A 19,480-nucleotide genomic window follows, 5' to 3' on the forward strand; every position below is an offset into this window, starting at 1 on the left:
GGAGACCAGTCTCCGGCGAAGTTATGTGGAAGAGATGAGCCTGGAAGGATGAGGAGGCCCTAAAACATTGCTGAGGGCGAATGGGAAGAGGGGCGGGAGCACGAGACCTGTCGCCATCGACGCCACAAAATGCTATACTGAGTTGGGCGTCGCTGGGCATCCTGGGCCTGCCCCCAGGGCACAGGCGCAAACGCCTGTGGGGTGGAGAGTCTCGGGAGGGGGCGACGGAGGCTGGAGCCAAGGGCCTTCGGGCCCCAAGCCCATCAAACTCTTCCGGGTCCTATAATGGGCAGGACTAGGGTGAGGGATGAGTTTGGAAAGGGTTGTCACAAGGAGTAAGGATAAAACATGTGAAAGTAACTTGAAACTATGGCTGTCGGGAACATTAGGTGTTATTTACAAAATCAAGGGATTACAAGGGCAGGCGCTAACCTTGCGCTAGGTGCCTTGGGAAACAAAGATGAATTCCACATCGATTTTGACCCCAGGGAGCTGACGGTCTAACAGAGGAAAGACAAACTGTTGGATGGCTTTCGTGGGATTCAGAAAGATGACAAGAGCTCACAGGAAGACAGAAGGGACCCTGGGGGCAAAAAGGCTGCTGAACACCCCTGTAAAGTGATGGGGTAATTGTCAGAAGATGGAACTATACTGTGCTGGAACAAAGTTTGGTTTTCTGGGAACTTTTCAAGTCTTTAAAAAAAAAAAAAAAGACACCTTTGAGACAGGCTTAAGTCACCAAACTGCCTGTTTGCCTTGCCTGCTGAAGGAGAGTAAATGGTTAGGCCTTTCTTCTCCAAATTCTCCCAGGACTTAAAAGGGCTGCAACTAAGGGCGGGGATGGGGGGGGCGGGGAGTCATGGCGCCGTTCACACAGACCACTTCAAGGAAGAAACAAGTACTGTTAGAAGTATAAAGTGCAAGCCGTTCAGAGGCAGAAAAGTTCGTCTCACTTTTTTGCGGGGATGGTGTGCGGTGGCGAGGCTTTGTGGAAGAGATGACGTAAAAGGATGTCTAGCCCAGCGCAAGGGCGGGAGCACACGACACCAGTCACGGGCGACGCCACTCTGCAGAGTTAGGCTAAGCTCCCAGCCTTGGCCCGCCCCAGGGCGCATGCGCAAACGCCTGCAGGAGCTGAGCAGGCGGGGCTGACGCCCACGTGGCGTGGCGGGGCGGGGTGGGGGGGAGCCCGGGAAGCGAGGGACAGGGGGAGCGGGGAGGAGGCGGGGGAGTGAGGAGGCGGGGCAGCTCTCGCGAGGCCGCGCTTCGGCTCCCGCGGGCGTCGGGCGCGCGGTTGTAACTGCCTGGCGGCGGGAGAAGTAGCTCTCGAGCCAAGGGACGTGCGACTACCCTCGCGTGGTCATGGAGGCGCCGCGGCCGCCGCTACCCGCGACGACTTCGGCCCCTGGCCGGAGCCGAAAGCTACTGCTGCTGCCGCTGCTGCTGTTCCTGCTGCCGGCCGAAGCTCTGCGGGGCTTGGAGGCGGAGGAGAGGCCCCGAACCCGCGAAGAGGAGTGCCACTTCTACGCGGGTGGACAAGTGTACCCGGGGGAGGCGTCCCGGGTTTCGGTCGCCGACCACTCCCTGCACCTCAGCAAAGCCAAGAGTAGGTGGTGCCCCGCTAAGGCGGGGTGACCGGTGGCAGAGGGAGGCGGGAGGTGGGGAGGATCAGGAGACACGTGTACCCTGGTTACGGTGGCTACCCGGGGGCCTGGCTTGGGCGGCACCCCCTGGGCTGCCTCCGGTCCCGGGGAGAGCCTGGCTCTCTCCTTGGGGGGTGGGGGGGATGGAAGGGGGTGCCAGGTGTGAAGAAAGGGATGGGTTCCACTAATCAGATTTTGGAAGAAGTAGTGGTTACCCCAGAAGCCACAGATGAGGGAAAGAGGGTGGCCCTGGTCCTGGGCTTGCAGGCAACGAGGATGTTGTGCAAACTGAAACACTTCCTCAAACATCGCAAAGAGCCTGCAGCACATCGCGTCTGTTCTGCGATTTCGGGGAAGAATGCATTGATAAGTTGAATAATGATTCACAGTAAGTTTGATTAAACAGAAAAGTGGCTAAACAAAATGCTCAAGAGGGCAAACGTTTCATTTTTCTTTTTTCTTTGATTGTTGTTGCATCTTAGAAAGAAGACTATTAAAAGCCACCTTCCCAAAGACCTGTGTAGTTAATGGGTATCCTTTGTGTTTCTCAGAAATGAGGAACTTGTTACAGGATGTACTTTGGAGGCTCTTTGTAGGGAAATGGGAAAAGGGAGGTTAGAAGTAATGCATTTGGGTTGATGATAAACCTCGTGGCAAATTTGTGTCCTGCCAATTTGGCTTTTGATTATTTGCATTTCTGTCCAGTGTACACAACTAATGGCCACTTTCAGGAAGGACACGTCAGACTAAGTAGATACTGAGAAAGTTGTGGCCTGCTGCATCTGGATGTTAAGATTAGCCCAAAAAAAGTGGCTAGGGGCTAAAGGATAAAGACTGTCCCTTACTCGCTTTTAAGTAACTTGCTTTTCCTACTGACCATTTGGCATTCTGAAGATGTGTATTTGGCTTTTGTGGTACAGTTACAGAATGCTCCTTGCCCAGGTTCAGTGAAAAAAAGTAGTGCTTCACAATTATGAATCCCCAGTGTTAAATTGGATGTTGTTATGGCTTAGGATGGAGTGGGAGTGATAAATGAGAAAAACTGTTTCGCCTCCTTAAACATCTGCAGTTCTTTCCTACTGAAAGTTATCTTTAGATTTTTGTTTTTAAAAAAGCTAGTGTTGCACTTTTAAAATCGTATTTCCAAGTCCCACTGGTTTTACTTGCCTGGGAAGATATTTTGAAATATGTCAGCCAGTTAAGTGTTTACTGGCATTACCTATATTTTCCATAACAAATCCCATCCAAGTCTGCACATGGAAGCAAAAAATAGTAGTAATAATAGATTTCCCTCTACCAGCAAACCTTTTCAAGTTTTAGGTATTTGCTATATTTCTCTCATGTGCAGGCTCATCTAGAATTAAAATTACAAGGACTTTTCACTCATAAAATGGAATATTATGGCACTATTAAGTTCATACTTTCAAATAATTTTTAGTAACATGAAAAACTGTTCATGATCTACTGCTTCCTTTTTTAAAAAGTGGGGCACAACGTGATCCAAATTTGTGTGTTTAAAAAAGACTGGAAGGAAAGACATCAAAATGTTAACAGTAGTTAAATTGATGGGGGTTATGGGGAGAGGGGATTTAAATATTCTTCTTTATACTGCTCTGCATTTGCTTTATTAATTATATGATTTATATTCGGGACAGTTTTTGTTTGTTTTTTAATACATGCAAGGGGTTGCTTTGGGAATTCCATTTATAGATCTTAGCAAACTGCATTCTTTTTGCTCTATAAACTGATGACAGTTTTGTTTTTTTTTTTTGAACACTGCAGTTCTTAAATCAAGAACCCAAAATTTCCCAAGGAAAAAAAAAAAAGCAAGCAAGCAAGCCATATCCAGGATACGAGGGCCTGCCTTTCCACCACCTTGCCAACATTGTGTTATCATTTAACAAATCTTTACCGATTTGCTAAGCCAAATAATAACAATAAAGTATTCTATCAGTGTTTAAAAAAAAAAAGAAAAAGAAAAAAAGAACCCAAAATTTCCAAAATCAAGATTTTCAGAACAGAATTTTTCAGTTTTATTGGTTTTCCCAATATGCTAAAATCATTAAGGACTATCATTGTAACACATTATTTTTTTAAATTATAGTCAATTTATTATAGAAGATTTATTTTATTTAATTTTATTTATTTGGCCACGCCACACCACAGGGCGTGTGGGATCTTAGTTCCCTGACTAGGGAGTCTTAACCACTGGACCACCAGGGAAGTCCCTGCAACACACTGTTACAATTATAACCTCACACTTGAGTAGCATTTTAAGTAATGTATATAAAGCATATATAGTTCTGTATCCTTCTGCTATCTAATTCTCCCTCCTGGCCTTTACCAAATCAGATCAAGATATTTCTGGCTTAAGATAAGGGACCATGTGTTATATATTAACTTCACAGAGAAATTAATCTTAAGTTTGTCTCTATTTTCAGTTACCCAAAATGCTGGATATTATACAAAATACAATAAATGCTGGCTATTAAACCTTACTTTCTAGGAACCTTAGTCAAACTTGGAAGCAAGTATTGACTTTAATGTATGTAATGGTTCTGAATGTTTAAGTGCTATCTGAATGTGTTAACAGAAGATCAAGGTACATTATTATCAAAGCGTGTTGGCTAGACTTACAGCATGCCCTTACAAGACAGCAGCATGAACTATTCAATTTCCATTAGGTCACTTGAAACCTGTTCAAGAGGGGTCTCCTCTTTCAAAGCCCTGGAAAATTATCCCATGCTCTGGGATTTTACACTTCTGTCCTGATATATTTGCAGATTTCCTTTTCCTTGAATGTAGCAGCAGGTCCTCCATGTGTATGTGAGAAATTGGACAAGCATTTAAATTAGTACATCTGGAATACTGCCATTAGAGAACCAAAAATCTAAATATTTGAAAGTAGGAAGTTGATTAACTTGGAGGGGCTATAGTGAAGTATCCAGTAGGGTTTAGTGAAGGGATGGAATGTAGGGGGTCTGTGAACATGAATAGGAAAAAAATCTTTATTTTCACTAACCTCCCACTGAAATTTGGCATTTCTTTCCATTATGAACATCAGCAACAAACCACCTTAGCTTCAGCAGTACTTGCTTGTACTTGTCTCCAGTAGAGTCACAGATATTTTCATGCCACATTATGGTTGTTGCAAGTATCCTGAAACATCATTTACACTCATCACAATCTTGGGTAGTTACTAGATCACTGCTAGATCTTGCAGTTTTAAAGTGTTAATAAAATGGCACAAATCTTAATATATCACCAGTTTGTTTTCTGATAGTTTTGATAATTGCATTTCAATGTAATTGGTTTCCTTTGCAATTCTAAATATTTTATGCATTCAGTAACACTATTCTGAGAAGTCCGTCAGCATCACCAGACTGCTAAAGAGGTCCAAAGATTCTGAAGCCTTGATTTTTAGTGATTTCCTAAAGATGTCCTTCTGTCATCCCACCAACCTTCTCATTGTTAAAGAACATCATATATTTTTCTTTCTTAGTTTCCAAGCCAGCACCTTATTGGGAAGGAACAGCTGTGATAAATGGAGAATTTAAGGAGCTGAAGTTAACTGATTATCGTGGGAAATACCTGGTTTTTTTCTTCTACCCACTTGATTTGTAAGTAATACATGTACATGGCAGCTAGTAAAACCTCAGTCATTATCAATCATTATTCAACAACATCAAATAGTTAGAAATTATTTTATTTAGCACTTGTTCTTAAAGGGAAAACTGAGATGAGTTTTTTCAAGAAGGTAACATCTTGAATATATTTCAGAATCATAACCCATTGACCCCAGTACTTATATCTACATGATTGTGTTATCATAATGTAATCATTAGAGGAAAGCCACATTTATATTCATTAAGCTATACTTACTAAGGCAAGAAAATGGACTGAGAATATTTTAGAAAGCATTTAATAGCAAGACTTATGCCACAAATCTGTTTCTCTGTTAACTTGAATGTTTATAAGCCTTTTTCTCTGGTGATGCCATTTAACTATGGTTTTACTATTTTTATTCTTTGCTACATCTGTTGCTTTTCTGTGATTTGAACATTTTCCTGAAAATACTGGATATGCTTAAGGAATAATACCTATTAATATAAATTATGGTTATGGGGGTAGTTCTCTTACTTTAACTCTGGCAGTGAGCACTTTTGTAGATAGAAAGTTGACTCAAAGTAAATACTCTTGGAACTTTAGTCACATTGAGGATTTAACTTTGAGTGTTTTTCAAATTCCATGAAAGTGAAAAGATACCAAAGAGAGTTATCCCAACTTTTATCTTTTTTGTTTGAATATATTTTTTGGTTACAAAAGTAAATAGAAGATTCTTCTGTCTTTGCCACTGTATATTAAGGTCCTTTTTACATTAGGAGTAATCTAGAACTAAGTAAATATATTTTAAACTTGCAGGGAGGATATACTTAAGCTCATATCTTTAGGTTGTCTCTAGGCCAGGGGTCAGCAAAGTTTTTCTGTACAGGGCCAGATAGTAAATATTTTAGTCTCGAAGTGATCTTCATTGCAACTACTCACTTTTGCCTTTGAAGCACAAAACAGTCATAGACAATAATGAATGAGTGTTGTTCCATTGAACAACTTCCATTGAAAGTTTATTTACAAAAAATAAGATAGGCTAGATTTGGACTGTGAACTGAAGTTTGCTGACCCCTACTCTAAATCCAAATAGAATTCTCATAAAAATTTGTACATTGAGGCTAAAACAAATCATGAATCTGCATAATATGTAATCTTTTAAATTAGTAAGAACTTGCTTCTTTCTAATCAACTTGTACTATGGCTTGACTAGCTAAAATGTATTATATAACTTAACTTCAAATAGAAACCAGTAGAAATTTTAATATATATAAAATGATAGGTCTTCTAAATTCATGCTGTAAAACTGAAAAGCAACACATATATTAAATATATTTGATGCTAAACCTGAATTTTGAAATTAGTGTAACATAGACAAATACGCTATTTCTCCAGTGTTATTTAAAACTCCATAATGAATAAGATATATCTAATTAGAGCATGATGTTAGCAGTGGTCTTCTGGGGCAGGGAGCTGAGAAAGCTTCTTTCTGTTGTTTCTGTGTAATGCCTGCCGGACTGGGCCTGGTTAGAGAAGGAAGAATCCTGGGACATTTGCCACAGTCTGCAAGGAAGAAAGTCAGAATTCTGCTGAGATTCTGCAGAATTTCAGTTTTCTGCCAAAACTTTAAGTTGGGCCAGTATGTCTCTAGGTGGCATTTCTTGGAATAATAGGAAGGAGGGCAGGGGCCGATCATTCCTACCTTTTGGAAAATATTAAAAATACATGTCATAGGCCAGGTTTCCAGGGACATAATCTGGATTAGAATTGTCTGCTTGCATATGGCAGTCCTCCACTCGAACAACGGAAACATTTGAAAAGCCTCTATTGGGCTGTGGTAGGAACTTCTTGTCCTGTAAGTCTGTTTTTCAAACTTTCTTGACGATGACACACAGTAGGAAATACATTTTTCATTGCCTCCCAATACACTTATACATACAAGGTAATATTTAGTCTGTATGCACCGGTATAGTCATGCTCCTTAAAATACTGAACAACTTCCATACCAACCCCCTCCCCAAGTTGCCCCTCCCACCTAGTCCCTTTCAGAAACCTCCAGAGAGAGCTAAAGCCAACTTTGAGTTAAGGTGGTTAAATATTTTTAATATCACTCCTGAATACACACATATATATGCACTTATATATACATGTATATGCTTTATAACTTACCCTTACTGTGTGTGATATATGTGTGATCATATTTTCTATTTCACTTTTTTAAAATGTTGGTTGGAACTCAATAAATTGGCTTAAGGAGTCCCTATCACTGCTTGAAAAGTACTACCCTAAGGTAATGTTCTCTAAATGTGCCCTTCTGACAACAGGACTGGGAGACGAGGTAGTAAGTACAAGAGGACCTTATCAAGAAAGGGAGGGGGTGGGAGAGTATTTCCTCATCTCCAAAATAGAGGTAGATGCATCTAGCTCATAGGGTTGGCATAGGAAGGTTAAAAAAAAATAGTGAAACAATGTAAAATTTGTATTGATCCTTTGAAAGCTATAAAGCACTATATAAAGTATTATTGAATAAAAGCTAATAAAATGGGGGATGCTGCCATAAGGGAGAAGGGAACATTGGTTGACCACTGATCCATTAAGTTATAAAAGTAAAGTTTATCAAGATGTAATTGGGAACTCTATAATATACTTTTTAAATTAAATAAGATTTGATCAAATAACCATTTTTTTAGACTACTCCACCTTGAGAAGCTTCATATATAAAATTGTTCTTAATGTGTGTTTTTATATACTAAAGGTGTTTATAAAAACAAAATCATTTGAAACTAAGTATATGTGTATTTTGAGAATAATTTTTTTTTTTTTTAACTTTCAGCACTTTTGTGTGTCCAACTGAAATCATCGCCTTTGGTGATAGAATTGAGGAATTCAGATCGATAAACACTGAAGTGGTAGCATGCTCTGTTGATTCACAGTTTACCCATTTGGCGTGGTCAGTATCTTAAACTTAATATTTGTAGGGAAAAGAATGGACATACTCTTAAATTATGGGCAGACAACTCTTAACATGACAGGAATATAGAGGAGCTCCAGTGGCACAATCGGTTAGCGCATGGTACTTGTATGACAGGAATATAGTTATTTATCAGACAGTTCAGGAATAAATTTATCTGAGAGCTGCTAGTTCAATGAAGGTACAGTAAAAATGCTTAATGATTTTATAGGACATTTCAAATTTTGGGGAAAAAAGTTAAATTCAAAAGATGTAATATCCATAGCAAAAACCACTGAATTGTATGATTACTTTATTATCATAAATTGGGTAACCTTAATCTGGAGAAATAAAATCTAAAATACCATGTCTCTCTGTTACACAGTTGTCTAGTATTAAGTCAAACTCAAAATAGCTTTTATAATTACTTTTTAAGAAGCAATGATTTTTTAAATTAATGCTTTAAATAATTTTTTAAAATTCATTAAACATGAAAAGATGCTCCGCCTAATTAATTGCAGAGAATTTACAATAAAATGACAAGAGATGCCATTTTTTTCCTCTGTCTGGCCAAGAGTTCAAATATTTAAGAATTTCATCCAATGTTGACAAAGGTGTGAAGAAATGGTACTTACACAAACACAGTTGATTCAGCATTTCTGGAGAGCAGTTAGGCAACATGTTTCAAACATTGAAATGTTCATGTTGATGTGAGTTTTGTTTTGTTTTATAAATTTATTTATTTATTTTTGGCTGCGTTGGGTCTTCGTTGCTGAGCGCGGGCTTTCTCTGGTTGCGGCGAGCGGGGGCTACTCTTCGTTGTGGTGAGCAGGCTTCTCACTGCGGTGGCGTCTCTTGTTGCGGAGCACGGGCTGTAGGCTCGCGGGCTTCAGTAGTTGCAGCACGCAAGCTCAGTAGTTGTGGCTCATGGGCTCTAGAGCTCAGGCTCAGTTGTTGTGGAGCACAGGCTTAGTTGCTCCACGGCATGTGGGATCTTCCCGGACCAGGGCTCGAACCCATGTCCCCTGCATTGGCAGGCGGATTCTTAGCCACTGCGCCACCAGGGAAGTCCCTAATGTGAGTTTTTAATAGCATCCATAATTTTGTTCACAAAATTTTTGCACAATAAAGATTGTTCAGAATTATTTTGCTTTTAAAATTTAACATTCAATTCATTAAAGTAACAAAGTCAAAACAGGTTTTTCTCCATTTACAATTATGTATATAAATATATATACATATACATGAATATATATTTGTATACATAACTGTAAATATGTATAAATTATAATTATAAATGTAAATTATACATACACACATATATGTATGTGTATATATGTAAGTAAAATTTTAATTGGTTCAGGAGCTACAATTTAAATTTAATTTACATTTCCTTAAGTAATTGATTCTCTTAAGTATTTTAAGATGCAGTTATATATTTAATATATTTAAGCATCTCAATTTTCAGACAAACTTTCCCAAGAACTTAAGTAATTCTTGCAAATCTAATAAATAAATAGGTGTGTCTTAAGTGCTTTTAAAATGTTTCTTTACTAGTTATAAACTAAAATTTCAGATTATACATTTTGAATTGGAATCATAAAGTGAATCTGTTATTTTAACATGCCAAATCTCTTAAACATTATAAATAATTTCGTATACAAATATATACTGATTATTTCTAAATATAAAAATATTAAAACTATGGGTTTAATTTGCTTCATCATTTCTTTAGTAATTCTAAATCTTTGCAGGATTAAAACACAAATCCACTAAGGAGAAAGTTATGTCATCCCAAATAATTTGGGATTGCTTTCCCAAGGAATTTTGCGGGATACATTCTCAGCTGGATAGGTTTCATATCAACCAGAGATTTCTACTTGGATGTCAGAACTGGGGCTGCAAACATCTGGAGCAACAGTTCCCTGTTTCCTAACGGCTACGTCAGTGTCCTACCATGAGGGCCCCAACCCACATCCCCCAGGTTCAAGTTGCAGAATACTTAAATCTGAAGACTGATGAGTCTGAGATTACAGCTAACTTCCTTGCTGCTTCAAGTGGACTTTGCATTTCTTGTCTCTCAGAATATTAAAATGCCATCCAGTTGTATCCTGCTTATCTCACAAGGCTTTGTCTTGCAATCACAATTCTAAGGTTATGCTTATGACAGTGCATATCCTTTGATCCATAATTCCACTTCTAGGAATTAATCAGACAAGTATACAAAGTTGAGAATTATCAGGATTTTCCAGCAGTGTTTATAAAAGCAAAAAAAATGGAATCAGTTTAAATGACTGTCAGTAGAGATTAGTAACATATGTCTGTACATTAAAAATGTGATGTGTATCTCCATATTTAGTGTTTAAAGGATATGAATATATTGTTAAGGGGAGGGAGAGGCAAGAAAAATAGAATGTATATTAGCCTGTCTTTGTTAGAGAATGTGTGTGTTGTGTGTTTGTGTGCATATGCAAAGAAAGAGTGCTGTTTTAATATATGCCATTTACTTAACCCTGAAAGGTAAATTTTCTGTTACAGGATTAATACCCCTCGAAGACAAGGAGGACTTGGGCCGATAAGCATTCCACTTCTTTCAGATTTGAACCATCAGATCTCAAAGGACTATGGCGTATATCTGGAAGACTCGGGCCACACTCTTAGGTACCTTTCAGTGGTTTTACATTATGACAAATATGAATATATTTGTAATCCTCCTTGAAATGGAGTTAGAAGGTACAAGGTTTGATCAAGAAATATTTGCTCTATTTGCAAAAATGTTGTAGATACCATTAAAAATAATTGGTAAGTGCCCAACTTAAGCTATGTGAGTGTCATAGACTGTTAGAGCCAGGAGATTATTTAGAGGTATTTGACCAACCCTGTCATTTTACATAAAAAACAGATTCAGAGTTCCATGGACTTAGCCAAAGTTACTATAGTTAATTGCAGAGCCCAGACGTGAACCCAGGTCCCCAAATTGTTTGTCCATTTCTTTCTCCTCTTTTCCAAACTGACTCTAGTAATGGTTTTTCTAAATACAAGTATCATAGTATTTAGCAAACCTGTGTCTTTGGAGTAGGAAAAATTAAGGAAATATTTTACCCAACAACCCTCATTGAGTTACTTGAGTTAATAAATACTGATAGAATTCTTTGAAAAAAGGGCAACTTCAGCTTGAAACAGTTTTAATTTTCTTATATATTGTTGATTTGCTTTGCAGTGCTAAGTTTTTTTAATGTTTTATGTGAAGGTGTCAGTATTTTATAATCCTGTGGGTTTCATCTAACAGCTTTATTGAGATATAATTCACATACCATACAACTCACCCATTTAAAGCATACAATTCAGTGGTTTTTAGCATATTCACAGAGTTGTACAACCATCACCACAATCAATTTTAGAACATTTTCATTGCTCCAAAAAGAAATCCCATCCCCATTAGCAGTCACTCCCCATTTCACCCAGTCCCCCTCCCCTAGCCCTACACAACCACTAATCTACTTTATGTCTTTGTAGTTGCCTATTCTGGACATTTCATATAAATGGAATCCTACAGTATCTGCTCTTTTATGACTAGCCTCTTTCACTTACCATAATGTTTTCAAAAAAGGTTCATCCATATTGTATCATGTGTCACTACCAAGTTCCTTTCTCTTTTTTTTTTTTTGGTACTTGCCAAGTCTGTAATGGTTTCTGCCTAGAGTTTATTACTAAGTTAACTCCCAAAGAGTAAATATGCCACTAAAAAGATTGAGGCACTTTTAAAATTTAGAATTATTTGAACGTTAACCAAGTAAAATTATCTAATATTAGCTATTTTATGTGATTTGAACCAAGTTTGTTTTTTTAATTTTTTATTTTCATCAAAGTAATATATGCACATAGTTTTTAAAAGTCACATTTTCTTAAACAGTCCTCTCCTTACTCCTAGCCCTGCTTCATGGAGGAAGCTACTTTCAGCCCTTTAGCTACTGTTTGCATTATTTGACTCCATATTTCTAAATAGTATCTTATATAATACATCTCCTGGATATATCAATTTTGGTATTATTTTTCATGGTAAATAGGACTTTATCTTTCTTACATCATTCCCCAAATTAATTTTCCCAGTATGATGTGTCACAATTTTGGATTAAGTCAATATTCAGTGTTTATATAAATATTGTTCACTGCTAAGCTTTTAAGTGTAGTGTGCTGAAGATAACCTTCCCCTCTGGCAAATTTTTAAATTTTCTTGTAGCTAATAAACTACTTCATTTCTTTCATTCCCTTAGTTTTCTATATATCCATCACTAATTATTCCTAAATTCCACACCTGGATTGTAACCCCTCTAAGTGCTGCATTTTTCCTCTGTCAGTTTTTTTCCTCCATCCTCCTGCTTCCAGTCAGACTGATGGCTCGCTAGGCCTGCTGCATAGCTGTTGTCCTAGCACTTTATGCACCAGCATCCTGGGACTTTCCTTCACCTCTTCTCTATTAGATACCCAATTTTCTGGCTCCCATGCCTGCCTGCCTTCTTTATGTAATCCTTTGTTATGGTGAAGCACATCCTCATAGCTTCCTAATACAAGGTCCTTGGAAGGTAAAATGCTTGAGGGCTTTCTGTGTCTGAAAATGTTTTTATTCTGCTCTCATGCTTGATTAATAATGTGGCTGGGTGTAGAATTCTAGATTGAAAGGCATTTTCCTGTGGACATTTGAAAGCATTGCCCTGATACCTTTAGCTTCTGGGGCTGGTATTGAGATGTCTGTTGCCATTTTAATTTCGTGCTTTTTGTAAGAATGACCTGTCTCTGCTCTGTGGAAGAGACATATATACATATTACACCAAGTATGGCAAATGCCTTTGTCTCATAGTCTACCAAAGAAGCAGTTCACAAAATCAGAACAGAAAACAGAAGCTACAATTTGCTACCAAAGAAAAGGCAGATTTGTTTTTGTGTGGTGTGTGTTGGTATGATGTGCCTTACAGAGGCAAGGTCAAAATTTCCGGTCAGGGTCACTTACTTCAGAACAGACTTGATCACCTTTGATGAGAATTTTCAACTGTAAAAGTAGTACATGAAAGAATACCCATATGAGTAGTAATTAACAATTTTGCCTAAGTTTGGCCAAATTGATCTGGTCTAAGGAGATTGAGCCCTAGTTAGTTCAGACGTTGAGTTGCTCATTCAAAAGTGTTGTAGAATGAGCAGGAACACTTCAGTAATGTTTAACATGATTATGGAATAAGATTTCATGTAATAGATATGTAATGCCATGTATTTCTACTAAATATATATATCTCATCATTATTTTAATACTTGTACACAAGCAATTAGCCCTAGTACCCAAGATCCTTTTCTAATCCAAAGTAAGTATTGGGTTGAAATCCATATTGACTGAAATAAATAGATAGTAAAATCCTTTGACAATTTTTATCTCTAGTATACTTTAACTCTTACAGTGCCACCCCTATCTCAATAGCAGGTCTTTTAGGTCGAACTATCTCATTATTCCCCAGGCCTTAGTAGTGAATCACATATAGAAAGATTCAGAAGGAAAGGCAACTTCATATTGGCGACTTTGTCTTTTTCCGCCACTGAAAAAGGAAATACAAAGACATTCTAAACAGCCAGTGATAAGAAACATGGATCACTCCTTCACCCAAAGGAAGGCTTTGCTAGGTAGTTTAATCATTTCATTTACAGTACAATCCCAAACCTAGTACATGTCAAGATTCAACTGATAATACTACAGTACATTTCATAGACAAAAACAAATTATTAAAGCTACCGTTTAACAGTGATAATCCCAAAATATACAGTAGATAAGTGTGGGTATGGGGGTGTGTGCATGTGCATACCAGTCAAGTAGGTAAGTAGTGTTTTTGGTTCTGTATAACATCCTTCTGTGTGAGCAGTACAGGGATTCACGTTAACTAATATTTTTCTTGACTGAGAACAAATGTCCTCACCTTTACCATTCTTATGTTTTACAGAGGTCTCTTCATTATTGATGACAAAGGAATCCTAAGACAGATTACTCTGAATGACCTTCCTGTGGGTAGATCTGTGGATGAGACACTGCGTTTGGTTCAAGCATTCCAGTACACCGACAAACATGGAGAAGGTGCCCTTCCCTTCTAACCATCATAGCCTCTTGATTTTTTAGTTTGAGAGATACTAGCATAATTGGTTTGGTTTCTTATCTTACAAGTAATTTTCATGGTTCCAAAGTCTTCTGATTGTTTTCAGATTATTAGGTCTTTTAAGCAGATCAAATTATAATTTAAAGTGCTTTTAACAAAATATCACTAATATATTCTACTTACTGAATAGGATGGACAAAATATTATTTTCATAGTCTTTTTGGTTAAGCTCAGAGAAGTTTCTGCTACTGTAATTTTTCAAATTATGTTTCTATAAACTTAAAATGCACCAGCCAATCGGGCAGTATCTAGTAACGTAGGTTTTATTTGCATGTTTACATTGTTTGATTTAGCTTTTTTTCCTCAAAGTAATTCAGAAATCCTTAAGGTTATTCAGTATCACACTGGTAATCTGTCATTTCATCCTTTCACTTCAAGTTTTTGTAGTAGCCAAATGGAAAAGGTCAGATCTTCTTAAAATAGAACACATGTTACATATTCCTTTCAAAAGTGTAACTCAGTGCCTGAGTCAGGGTGCACTCTAAATCAAGGGGAAATCCTACCTTCCAAATAATGTTAAAGTCTCTTTTGACACACAGTGAACCTTGACAAAAGTGAAAATAGATTAGCTGCCTGCTGATAAGCTCCATGACTAAAATTTCTTGCTGCAAGCCAGTAAGCTAACAGAAGTCAAGTGTCCTGTAGCAATGTTCTCATTAATATAGGCTCTATTTTCAGTTTCATTTGGAAAAAGAAAACACAAGAGCTGCTAAAGAGAACTGAACTCTGTTTTTAAACTGTCTTTTGCCAATTTTTGTTTCTTTCAGTCTGCCCTGCAGGATGGAAACCTGGTAGTGAAACAGTAAGTCAAATTGATTTTTCTGTTAAGAGGATGGCTGGGGGAAAAAAAAAAAAGCCAACCCTAGGATAATCTTTCCTTGTAATAGAACTGCCTTGATTTTGTAAATGAAGTAAACATTGCTAGGCAGAACTGATAAGACTACAGGCATTCTTTGGACTGTACGGAGAGTAGCTGAAACTGGGAAAGCAGAATATGGGACCTGGCGCTGTGAATTTTAAAGCCAAGTATACAGAGAAAGATACCATTAAAAAAAAGGGGGGGGGGGGGAACAATGGAGACGTGGTAGAATCAATTCAGGGCAAAGAAAACAGTCACAAGCAAAACCTTCAGTGTATATTAAAAGCTTTTAAGAAAATCTGGCTTACTGGGGGCAGACACCAAAAACAATGGGAACTACGAACCTGCAGCCTGTGAAAAGGAGACCCCAAACACATTAAGTTAAGCAAAATGAGAAGACAGAGAAACACACAGCAGATGAAGGAGCAAGGTAAAAACCCACCAGACCAAACAAATGAAGAGGAAATAGGCAGTCTACCTGAAAAAGAATTCAGAGTAATGACAGTAAAGATGATCCAAAATCTTGGAAATCGAATGGAGAAAATACAAGAAACGTTTAACAAGGACCGAGAAGAACTAAAGAGCAAACAAACAATGATGAACAACACAATAAATGAAATTAAAAATTCTCTAGAAGGAATCAGTAGCAGAATAACTGAGGCAGAAGAACGGATAAGTGACCTGGAAGATAAAGTAGTGGAAATAACTACTGCAGAGCAGAAGAAAGAAGAAAGAATGAAAAGAATTGAGGACAGTCTCAGAGACCTCTGGGACAACATTAAACACACCGTTTGAATTATAGGGGTCCCAGAAGAAGAAAAGAAGAAAGGGTCTGAGAAAATATTTGAAGAGATTATAGTTGAAAACAATCAGATTAATTAACAAATCCATCATCTCACAGTTAGCCTTTTTTGTGTGGGGTGAGAGGGCTTAAGATCTACTCTTCTAGCAAATTTCAAGTATACCAACAGTATTAACTATAGTTAACCGTGCTGTGCATCCGCTCCCCAGAACTTATTCATCCTAAGACTGAAGGCTTATACCCTTTGACCAGCGTCTCCCCATTTCCCCCAGCCCCAGCCCCTGGCAACCACCATTCTACTCCGTTTTTATGGGCATTCATTCAACAGACATTCCTTGAGCACCTGCTATATGGCAACTTTTCGAACTTGGATGATAGCCAGATGATACTTACTAGTGAACACCATAGCCAATGTCCCAGCCCTCAGAGTTACGTTCTAATTTTAGTTGTGGCGAATGCTTTTAGAAACAGGTTGATGGGAGTCGGTGGGACAGTGCCTGGGATGGGGATAAAGTGGTCAGGAAAGACTTCTCAGATGCTATTTGAGCTGAAACGTGAGTGAAGAAAGGGAGCCAGTCGTGCATGGAGCCGTGCAGAAAGAGCAGCAGGGGCAGAGGCCCTGAGGCCGGAAGCGGCTCAGCGCGGCGGGGGAGCAGAAAGGGCTGGCGCGGGCAGAACGCTGAGCTGTGGGAATGGGAGAGGACGCCAGTGTCCCAGTGCACGGAGGGTTGGAGTCCCATGAGTTGACTGAGCAATGTGGAGTCCCTCGTGACCACAGGGAGGGCAGCGGGTGGTTTGAGGATAGGGCAAGGGTAGGATGAGGAAAAGGAGATGAAGTATGAACTAGTTCAAGAACTACAGCTGTGAAGGGAAGAAGGAAAGAAAAGAGCTGGAGAGGGGGATGTAGGATCAGAAAAGGTTTGGTGGTGGCGTTTCTTTGAAGATAGATGAACTTTTCATCTCCATTGCACAGGCCTCCTGATTTGTCTCCCCGACCTCAGTTTCTCTCCTCTCCAACGCATGTCATTCTGCAGACCGGAACCTCTTAGTGGCTCTGCAGTACAAAGTCCTCATGCTCGGGCACAGCCTTCAAGCTTCTGCGTTCTCTCTTGCCACTGCCTCTCCCTGGTCATCGTCCCATGATTCACGCACGCGCATACACATGCACACATGCTGTGCTCCCACCAAATCACGTGACTCATCTTTCCCCAAACTAAGCCCTACTCTGTCACGCTTTTGTGCCTTTGCTCAGGTCTTTCTTTCTGTAGCCTGGAGTACCTCTCTCCCCTTCCCTAAATTCTCCAAATTCTTCTTTCAAGACCAACTTAAATGCTACTTCCACTCTGAGGCCTTCCCTGATGCCATCTCAGCCTCTTTTGAGTCACAGAGCCTGTGTCCTAGTTTTGTGTGTTGCATCAAAAGCAGTTATGTACACGTACATCTTCCCCACGTGCCTGTACAAGCCTCCAAGGCGGGGACTTCGGTGGTTACCACTGGATCCCCCACTGTGCAGCACACTGTTGGCACCCAGTGGTTATGCCATAAGTACTCTTGAATTGAATTGGAATGCGGAGAGATTATATATTGGCAAAGACAAAATACTCCTGGAGTGATGCCTGAAATTAGGTAACATTTATTTTATGCTGAAGAAAATGCATATAGAACTATCATAAGCTGATTACAATAAATTACAAGGTTATATTTTTATATAGGGATAGATGTACTTTACCTGTAACTAGCAAGTAACAGTTAATGTGAGAAATGAGAAACCTAGGAGGTTTCTAAGGCTGTAACGCTCTAGGAGGGAACACTTTTTCTTTCAGAGCATTTGTCCATTCACTAAATAGGCACTCATGTTGTTTTTAGAGTACCTCTTTTACTTTGCGGTTTGAGATTAAAAGGTTACAGTTCTGGACCTCCAAGCAATCCATTTGAACCCACTGCCCCCTTTTCAGGTTGTAGCATACCATCAGTTCATCAGCAGATGATTTTAAAAATACATTAACATCTGTAGCCATGCTCTCTTAACATGTTTGATTTAATTAGACCATACCTGAAGATGCCATGAAAGCCTGGTGGCAAAGAGAAGAGCTGTAAGTAAATTTGAGGGTGCTTGAGTACAGATGTTAATTTACTAGCAAATTATCTGCCTTCTGGGATAGCTGAGATTAGCAGGACAAATCCAGTTTTTCCTAAATATATATGATATAATTTGGTACACAAAATAATCTTTACCTTTAGTCAAGAGATAAGCAACTAATGTCAGACTACTGTTGATATACTTTGGCTTTTAAAATGAATAATTTGCTTTTTTTCTTTAACAGATAATCCCAGATCCAGCTGGAAAGTTGAAGTATTTTGATAAACTGAACTGAAAAATACTTCCTCAGGTCATGATGCTTGAAACTTCTCAGTAAAGTTCACTGTTTTATTACCACATTGTGTTGCAGTAGTAATTCCTTGAATAATAATAAAAATCCATGTCAGGGTCCAAAGATATTTAGTGTTTGGTAGACACTGATGCCAAAAGGTAGGCAGTTATTCTCTATCTTTCCAAAATACAAAAATGTCAGACTGACTCAAACTAGTAACAAGAGTAATAACTAACATTTATGGAGTACATGCCACCTACCAGGCATTGTGTTAGGAGGTTAGGTGCATTATTTCACTTAATTCTCACAGCAACTCTTTGAATTCTTTATTTTACAGATAAGGAAACAGCTAGCTAGCAAAGGTAGACTCAGTCTTTGAACCCAGACAGGCTAATTTCTAGTTTCGGGGCTGTTACCACTCCACTGTGGCTCACCTCTCTGTACCTTTGCGGGTGGCAGGAAAGAATAGGTTGTGAGCACAGTCACCTTCTATAGCATCTGGTAGGGACGGTGGACCCCAGACTCTCTGTATACAACATAAAGCCCCTTGGTTCCTCCTTTTTTCTAAATTTACATTTACAGCTTGTACTAAATTTATAAGTAACAACTTACATGTTTATATTAACAATGGGAGTTCCCTGGTGGCCTGGTGGTTAGGATTCCGGGCTTTCACTGCCGTGGCCCAGGTTCAATCCCTGGTCGGGGAACTAAGATCCCGCAAGCCGCGTGGTGCAGCCAACAACAAAAAAAAAATGATATTTAGTTTAACAGAAGTTGAATCCCTAAGTATATGTAGCCAGCTATTCACAAATGACCACATATAAAGCTGAACTCCAGTGGTACTTTGTCACCCCAGTATGGCAATGGCTTTACTATAATTACTTATATACATGCCATGTAGTTTAAGGGAACTGGGACCCGAGAGCATCTGCCTCGTCCTGTCTTCCATGCTAATCCCCTCTCAACACTCGCAAAAAGCCCCTCGCCCCAGGGGAGGCCGTCCTAGAGTTGGGGATATCCCTGGCCTCCTGGCTGACGCTCTGAGTTCTGTCATAAA

At 39.0% G+C, this 19,480-nt stretch overlaps 1 protein-coding gene across 1 annotated transcript; it reads left to right on the forward strand.

Moving 5' to 3' along the window:
* The first annotated feature begins 1,244 nt into the window (after positions 1–1,244).
* PRDX4 (peroxiredoxin 4) lies at positions 1,245–18,490 on the forward strand. The gene is made up of 7 exons (XM_061177771.1): positions 1,245–1,606; positions 5,146–5,263; positions 8,083–8,199; positions 10,738–10,860; positions 14,181–14,311; positions 15,158–15,192; positions 18,376–18,490. Exons 1-7 carry the CDS (start codon positions 1,363–1,365, stop codon positions 18,424–18,426), a joined length of 819 nt encoding a protein of 272 aa, XP_061033754.1. The 5' UTR covers positions 1,245–1,362; the 3' UTR covers positions 18,427–18,490.
* Positions 18,491–19,480: the final 990 nt, after the last annotated feature.

This window comes from Eubalaena glacialis, chromosome X (assembly GCF_028564815.1).
Source record: "Eubalaena glacialis isolate mEubGla1 chromosome X, mEubGla1.1.hap2.+ XY, whole genome shotgun sequence".
NCBI classification, from domain to species: domain Eukaryota; kingdom Metazoa; phylum Chordata; class Mammalia; order Artiodactyla; family Balaenidae; genus Eubalaena; species Eubalaena glacialis.

Bases quoted from the DNA above. Each gene is read 5' to 3' on its own strand.
- PRDX4 (XM_061177771.1), top strand. From the start codon at position 1,363: ATGGAGGCGCCGCGGCCGCCGCTACCCGCGACGACTTCGGCCCCTGGC. The intron at 1,607-5,145 runs GTAGGTGGTGCC...TTTCTTTCTTAG, and splicing joins GCACCTCAGCAAAGCCAAGA to TTTCCAAGCCAGCACCTTAT. The intron at 8,200-10,737 runs GTCAGTATCTTA...TTTCTGTTACAG, and splicing joins CAGTTTACCCATTTGGCGTG to GATTAATACCCCTCGAAGAC.